Raw genomic sequence first — 7,354 nt, 5'->3', positions numbered from 1 at the left:
CCTGTCTTTATCGAAAAGTCTTCCAAAGCGTTCAATTCACTTATCTTTGCAAAAACAAGAAAAAAGAAGTCAATAAACGAAAATGCTGACTTCCTAAATAAAAATCTTTATCCAATTCACACATAGTGATAATATCAGAGCAATGAAGTGATATCCCTTCCCTGTATAAACTCTGAACCCTGAACTTACAATCAACCATGGCTTCAAGAGTAACTTTTCTTGTTCTCCTAGTGTCTGGTAAACTTGTTCTGTGCTCTTTTTTCCGAATACGAAACATATTAAAATTTTAGTAATTTGGTTTTGTCTGTGTTTAGGTATTCTTCTGCTAGAAGCTGGTGCAGTTGCAAAAGCTTGTCCCTTGTACTGCTTGGAGGTGGATTACATGACTTGTCCGTCTTCCGGTGATACGAAGCTTGATCCAAAGTGCAACTGCTGCTTAGCTCCGAAAGGTTGTACTCTTCACCTTTCTACTGGAACTTCAATGTTCTGTGGCAAGACTTGAGACTCTGATCATCTGTGTTATGTATGTGTGTGTGTTTGTTTAGTATGAATAAACTCGAAAGGCGTCTGAATGATGAATCAATGACTAGTATGCTTGTTTGCTGGTACCAAGCGTTTGATTTCAGTTATATAATCTACTGCTTACTGTGAAATGTGAACCACTTAAGTTCTGTTGTCTACAGTGGTGTTGAACCATTTGCAAAATATATTATGAGAATTATTTAGGCACCTGAACCATCGCGCCTAACACGACCTTCTGAACCTAATGCTGATTTTCGACATGTAGATAACAAAAAAAGTATGTATAAGCAAAATATATCATGAGAATTCACAAAAGGTTGATGAGTATCTGAAGTCTCAACAAGCTCTTAGGTATCTTAAAGAAGAAATTATAACTATCTTTCGCCTCGTTGTTCTGGTGTCAATCCTCCTTTTCCGCAACTGGGGCAGCCCTTCATTCCAAATCCTTGGCAATCATAGCACCTATAAGAACACACCAACATCAACTTCAAACATTCAAAGGTAATGGCTCAATGCCTGAGTCGACACTGTTAAAGAGTATAACACCCCCATTTGTTTAATTTAAATATATTTGTTGTTGGTATTGATATTGGTATTGGTTATATTTGTTGTTGTCAATCGGTATGAAACGTATCGTACGATTGAGGGGGAGTGTTAAAGAGTTTAAGATCATATTCGGGCCTTCCTCTACCATCCTCTACTACCTTAAGGTTTTAGACGGACTGGTTACTTAATAGACACATCTTTCATATCGTATGCCACAACTAATCGTAAAAATGATGTTTAAGAAAATGCAGAAGAAGAACTCACTTCCAACGCTCAAAGATGTTCCCATTCTTCTTATTTCTTCCTGTTCCCTGTGCACATACAAGCCTTTATCAATACTGCAAAAGATGAATAAACATGAAATGCAAACAGTACCTTGCATCCAGAGCACTCTATTCCTCCTTTTCCGTTACAAGTTGAACATCCTTTACCTATCTGCACAAAAGTTGGATATCATTTAAGCCTACAATCACTCTGTTCGGAAAGTTCTGCCATCAAATTCATGTAACACGAGTCCAGATTCCGCTTATAGTTGATATTACAAATCGAAAAGTGTTAGAAAATAAGATCCGGGAAAGGGCCATTCTCAAAAACCTTCAAGGTGTTAGAGAATGACCCTTTCCAGGATCTTATATTCTAACAAAAAGTATCATTATATGCCTCTCAAGTTCGATATTATCAGTTATTTATCTTGTACGGACCTTAGGGTACATGAATCAGTACAAATTTTCATACAATGTTAAAGCTAGTGGCAAACCAAACATATCCGGTATATCCCACTTCAGAATAAGGTAACGTCCTCTTGGGAGGATCACATATAAGCAATCAACATATAAAATTTACTCACAGAAAGCCATCTATTTGAGCAATGTCATTGTGCAAACATAAGCATATAGTTACTTTCACCATTTTTTTCGGAAAATCGAATGTAATGACTTACTGAAGCAAATCCGCCAGGTTTTGCTGCAGAAACTGCAACTGATCTCTTCCTGCCTTCTCCTTGTTCATGAACTTCATTTCTACTAGTAGTAAATTTTAACAGGTGATGATTAGAACTATGATCTGGTGGTGCATGCAATGGCACCATTGAGCTCCAACACACAGAAAAGTTTGCCATTTCGATTAATTAATAATTTTCTCCCTTCCCGAGGGTATTAATTTATCGAGGTTTAACTATATATGCATTTCAAATGACAGACAGACTGGATAAACTTAAGTTATTTTACATATTCTGGATAATGAGCTTATAATTAACACCACACAAAAATATCATCACCATACTCACACAGGTACTCATACATGGTCCACCTAAGTTGCTAGCAGTTTAGTAAGAGCTCTATATCTTTGACTTTGACCTTATCAAACACAAATGTAAGTAAACCATGTAATTAGATAATAAGCATTGAAAATAATGAAAATTATTTAGTACTCCGTCCCGATTTATCTATCCCTTCAATGTAGTCTTGTTTTAAGTTTAATTTTTTAGAAAATAATTGATTGATACAGGTGTTAATGCACGTGGTTTCGTTATATTTGGTTGAGTTATAACCGATCAGAATATAACGCCCGTCATTTTATAACCAATTTTGTACAGTCTACTCTTAATTTTCAGATACTTCCTCGGTCCCCCTATATATCGAAGAACGGTGATTTGACACGTATTTTAATACTCCTTTAAAGTATAGTTTCGTAAATATTTTTTCTTCTGAATAAAATTTTGTTGTTTAAAGTTTAATAAAAAAAAGAAAAATTCAATAATAAATTATGAAATAATACTTTATATTTACCTTAAAATATGTGTTGAGCATTAAAAAAACCGTATACAATTAGACGGGAAAAGAGAGTATCAAACTGGTCTACTTACGCGTTATTCATACTCTTGATATATTGTCTAGGAGAGTTTCCACACTATTAATCAAAGGAAAACACATTACCAATAGTGCATTGTGTTTTGTCAGGCCTAAGAGCATTACTCCCTGGGAGAGAAGTTGATTGTAATAGCTGCAGATCATAAAATCATGGGACGTGCAGATCTGGATATAGAACGCTCCAGGCGTTCGAGGTCGGAAAGACTCAAGAGAATGAGGCAACTGAAAACAACAACTGCAACACAAAAAACACCAGCTGCAACACCAGTGCCAATCCAACAAACCATGTACATTGAACTGTGGGAAGCTGCGAAAAACGGAGACGTTGAAAGCTTTCTCAACTGCTTAGAGAATATAACCAGAGAGAAGAAAATACCCTTGACAACCATTTTAAGCCAGTTAACTTTTCCTCATAAAGACACTTTTCTTCATGTTGCAGCTAGCTGCGGACATGAGGAGCTTAGTGGTTTTATTGCAGATCATTTCCGCAATTTAATCACATGCAAGAATCACAAAGGTGACTCTGCTTTGCATGTGGCAGCTAGAGGGGGGCATTTAGGTGTTGTTGAAATCATTTCAAGTTTTCAAGAAAGTCTGTATAGTGACTCTAATCGCGGTGATGGTGATGGCCTAGTGCTGACTGATGAAGAACGCGTGACATTACTTGAAAAAAAGTTAGAGGAAAGGGTAGCTGAAAATGACGAGGGAAATACACCTTTACACGAGGCCTTTTTTGTTGATCACGAGGAAATTGCAGAGTACTTGATAAGAAGGAACGTTGAAGCAGCGTATCATGTTAACAAAGAAGGAAAATCGCCATTATACATGGCTGTTGAAGCTGGAAAAACAGAGTTAGTTGAAGAGATATTGAATGGAAGATCAGAATTTATGCACCTTCTAGATGAACAACTTGTCAAAGGAAAATCTCTTTTGCATGCCGCCATAGCTGGAAGGAATATAGGTAAGTCTTTTAAGTTGTAACGTTAATTTTCACAGCTTAATTACTCATACATATGAATGTTAAAAGACCCAAAAAGTTTATTAAAAACTTAAGTTGAATCATATTAATATCGTTTCTAACATAGCTATTTTGATCTGCAATGGCAGCAATATTAAGAATGATTACAGAGAAAAAACCTATGTTAAACCAACTTGGTCCAGTTAATTTTGCATCATTAGTTGATATTGCATCATCGATAGGCTTTCTTGAGGGAGTCGCTGTCCTACAAGATGACCTAAAAAAGAATACCGGTGACCAAGATGCAGCTACTGTAAATAAGAAATACCCTAATAATCCCCCAGAACTGAGAGTCCAAGATATGAGACAATCTGAGCTCCGTGAAGGAAGAGACGAGAGGTTGAAAAGACTATTGAATGCAGAAAAGATTGAAACAGCAGATAACGGGCCTAAACAGAGGTCTGATCTACATTCCATGGACCTTGCATTGTATGTAGCTGCAAAGAAAGGCAAAATTGATCGATTCATTGATGCATGTACACCTTTATCAACAATTTGCAACCAGACGACTCCTCTAAAAAACACAGTCCTTCACGTGGCAGCTAGTTTTGGGAATAAGGATCTCGTGGACTATATTGTCCACAAATTTGAAAGCTTGCTCAACAAGAGAAATCATAGAGGTGACACAGCCCTCCACACGGCTGCTATTGCTGGTCACGTTGGTGTGGTTGACGTCCTTGTAAAATTCCAGATTGATCTAATGAGCAAGGGCTCTCCAGTTAGTAATTTAGAAGACAGGGTGGTTATAAATGATGATGGCAACACACCTTTACATGAAGCATTGAAGAATAATCATGACAAGGTAGCAGGGTACTTGATTGTAGCAAATGTAGAAGATGCATATTGTGTAAATAAGCAGGGAAAATCAGCACTATACATGGCAATTGAAGCGGAGAAAATCAACTGTGTTAAAACTATATTAAGCTCTACACTTTCCTATCCGGATCAACCTATTGTAGAGAAAGAAATTACAAAGGGTAAATCTCTAATCCATGCAACGATAACAGCAAGAAATATAGGTACTTTCACATACTTTTAACTTATAATTTTGTAGTTACAATTATCTATTCATGTTTTTTATAAACTATTCTAGATTTGAATATATTCATCTTAACATGGTAAACTAATTGATAGCATCCAATTGGCAGTACTGCTGAAAGAAATCGCAAAAATGAAGGCAGTAGGAATACATGCAAGAAATGAGTATGAACAAACTCCACTTCATCATGCAGCTTCCATTAACTTTTTAGAGGGTGTTGAATTCTTGATTGACACATTTAAGATGGACATATTTGGGAAGGATGCTTATGGATTCTATCCCGTACATTCTGCTGCCAAAAATGGACATGTTGGCATACTTGAGATGTTGCTTCAGCATTGTCCAGATGCGAGAGAGTTTGTAAATGAAGATAATCAAAATATTCTTCATGTTGCAGCTATGTACGGGAACGACAAAGTTGTGAGGTACATTCTTAAAACTCCAGATCTTGGTCTGCTTCTGAATGAAAAGGACAAGGATGGTAACTCACCTTTGCATCTGGCAACTATGAATTGGCATCCAAAAGTAGTAAGTTCCCTGACGTGGGATAAAAGAATTGACCTAGGGCTTGTAAACAGTGAAGGTTCAACAGCTTTAGATGCTGCAGAAGGGTTAATGGAAGCAATGACCTCCTACAGACAGGTCAGTATGCTCCGAATTATATTTGATATCATAAGATAATACGATCAATAATTTATTCTCGTGTTTGAATTTATTAAACTGCATGTCTTTGTCAAATGATTTAGAGCAACAAAGTTCATTGGAGAGATAGTCTTTCATAAATACAAGGCTGACAAATTTAGTGTCCATGTAGCGATTAACATGGATGGCCCTAAAGTCTGCTGGAACTGAAAAGGCCAAGCTTCAGAACAAGCCCAAATTGGAGAAACTAATGTCTGCTACAGAGGAGCCATATAAAATGGATTACGGAAAGGATAGGGTCAATACTCTCTTACTGGTGTCAACCCTTGTAGCCACTGTGACCTTTGCAGCTGGTTTCACAATGCCTGGTGGCTACAGCAATTCCAAGCCAGATGAGGGCATGGCCACTCTACTAAGTAAGCTCACTTTCCAGGTATTTGTGGTCTGTGACACTATCGCAATGTATAGTGCCATTATGGTGGCTGTCTCCCTGATCTGGGCACAGTTAGGTGACCTTAGTCTAGTGCTCAATGCCCTCAAACTGGCAATACCATTGCTGGGGATCTCTCTCACCACGATGTCGTTAGCGTTTATGGCAGGCGTGTATCTTGTGGTTAGCACACTTGTCTGGCTTGCCAATGTTGTCTTGACACTAGGAATTGTTTTCCTTGCATGTCTCCTGTCACTCTTCATTCCACTCATTTTGCCTTTTACCTCCACCTTCACCATATTACGTTACATCTCCTACTATCCGATCTGTTTGTTAATGTTGGCTTCTGGGAGTTACTATGATCCAGACGTAGAACATAACTCAATTTGATTTCAGTTGCTCTCCCTCATAGATTTTTTCGAGTAACTATGTACTTCTCTTTGTTAAAGAGTATAAAATCCCGGTCTTCCTATACCACCTTAAGATTTTAGTATGACTGATTACTTAACATGGTATTAGAGCTCGGTTTAGGGAGGGACTCGGGTTCGAGTCTCCTGTTCAGACCTTCCTCTACCATCTTAAGGTTTTAGTGTGACGGGTTACTTAACCCTTATTATAGATGTTCTTTGTTGTTGCACATAGGCAAGTATGTAGATAGGTATTGATAACTGTACTCTAAACTTCACTTGAAGTATGTCTCAGTCGAAGTAAAAGTCTTCACATTACCAGTGAGGTTCATCAATTCTTACTCAACAAGAATCTGTTTAGGATCTTTAGATACATGTAAAATAGTTAGAATGTTCAAAAATTAAATAATAATGATAAAAATAACATTTTTTGAGACAAGGGACAAGAATATCTATTATCAATATTTTGGCAATTTTACCGATCATATACCCATTCTCAGATTGGATATCTCAAAAAAATCATTTTCTTATTTTTTTTGTAAAAATACATTTTTCAAAAAAATAATAAAAAAATTTGGTTGAAATACCCAGTTTGAGAATTGGTATTCGGGTATATACCCAATGTGAGAAATCATATTTCATATACCTAGTCTGAGAAATTATATTTCAACTTTAAAAAAATAAAAAAAATTTGGTTGAAATACCCGAGAGAATGGGTATTCGGGCATATACCCAATCTGAGAAATCGTATTTCAAATACCCAATATGAAAAAACGTATTTTGTCGATATTTTTGACCGCATTTCTCAAATTTGATAATTTGGTCACCATTTTCACAAAATGTGATATTTTTGGACATCATCCTTACAAAATTGAAAACTAA

The 7,354-nt window shown here is 36.7% G+C and overlaps 3 protein-coding genes across 3 annotated transcripts; 2 read left to right on the top strand and 1 right to left on the bottom strand.

Moving 5' to 3' along the window:
- The first annotated feature begins 75 nt into the window (after positions 1–75).
- On the top strand, positions 76–608 carry LOC141700429 (proteinase inhibitor PSI-1.2). Its single transcript, XM_074504207.1, has 2 exons — positions 76–237; positions 315–608. The coding sequence occupies exons 1-2, from the start codon at positions 198–200 to the stop codon at positions 500–502; spliced, it is 228 nt and encodes a 75-aa protein (XP_074360308.1). The 5' UTR covers positions 76–197; the 3' UTR covers positions 503–608.
- Positions 609–788: 180 nt separating this feature from the next.
- LOC141700428 (uncharacterized) lies at positions 789–2,294 on the bottom strand. The gene is made up of 4 exons (XM_074504206.1): positions 2,009–2,294; positions 1,444–1,503; positions 1,333–1,379; positions 789–984 (listed from the first exon to the last, which is right to left on the bottom strand). The coding sequence occupies exons 1-4, from the start codon at positions 2,183–2,185 to the stop codon at positions 897–899; spliced, it is 372 nt and encodes a 123-aa protein (XP_074360307.1). The 5' UTR covers positions 2,186–2,294; the 3' UTR covers positions 789–896.
- Positions 2,295–2,315: 21 nt separating this feature from the next.
- On the top strand, positions 2,316–6,771 carry LOC141700426 (protein ACCELERATED CELL DEATH 6-like). Its single transcript, XM_074504204.1, has 4 exons — positions 2,316–3,897; positions 4,044–4,973; positions 5,103–5,635; positions 5,808–6,771. The coding sequence occupies exons 1-4, from the start codon at positions 3,087–3,089 to the stop codon at positions 6,453–6,455; spliced, it is 2,922 nt and encodes a 973-aa protein (XP_074360305.1). The 5' UTR covers positions 2,316–3,086; the 3' UTR covers positions 6,456–6,771.
- Positions 6,772–7,354: the final 583 nt, after the last annotated feature.

The sequence above is a fragment of the Apium graveolens genome, unplaced genomic scaffold (assembly GCF_009905375.1).
Source record: "Apium graveolens cultivar Ventura unplaced genomic scaffold, ASM990537v1 ctg2319, whole genome shotgun sequence".
Lineage (NCBI taxonomy): Eukaryota > Viridiplantae > Streptophyta > Magnoliopsida > Apiales > Apiaceae > Apium > Apium graveolens.
Note: the sequence above shows the minus strand (reverse complement) of the source record. Positions and strands in the feature narration are given on the sequence as shown.

Coding starts and splice junctions, on each gene's coding strand:
- LOC141700426 (XM_074504204.1), top strand. CDS start 3,087: ATGGGACGTGCAGATCTGGATATAGAACGCTCCAGGCGTTCGAGGTCG. Junction 4,974..5,102: donor GATAACAGCAAGAAATATAG/GTACTTTCACAT, acceptor TCCAATTGGCAG/TACTGCTGAAAGAAATCGCA. Junction 5,636..5,807: donor CAATGACCTCCTACAGACAG/GTCAGTATGCTC, acceptor GTGTCCATGTAG/CGATTAACATGGATGGCCCT.
- LOC141700428 (XM_074504206.1), bottom strand. CDS start 2,185: ATGGCAAACTTTTCTGTGTGTTGGAGCTCAATGGTGCCATTGCATGCA. Junction 1,504..2,008: donor AACCTGGCGGATTTGCTTCA/GTAAGTCATTAC, acceptor ACTTTTGTGCAG/ATAGGTAAAGGATGTTCAAC. Junction 985..1,332: donor AACATCTTTGAGCGTTGGAA/GTGAGTTCTTCT, acceptor GTGTTCTTATAG/GTGCTATGATTGCCAAGGAT.
- LOC141700429 (XM_074504207.1), top strand. CDS start 198: ATGGCTTCAAGAGTAACTTTTCTTGTTCTCCTAGTGTCTG. Junction 238..314: donor TCTTGTTCTCCTAGTGTCTG/GTAAACTTGTTC, acceptor GTCTGTGTTTAG/GTATTCTTCTGCTAGAAGCT.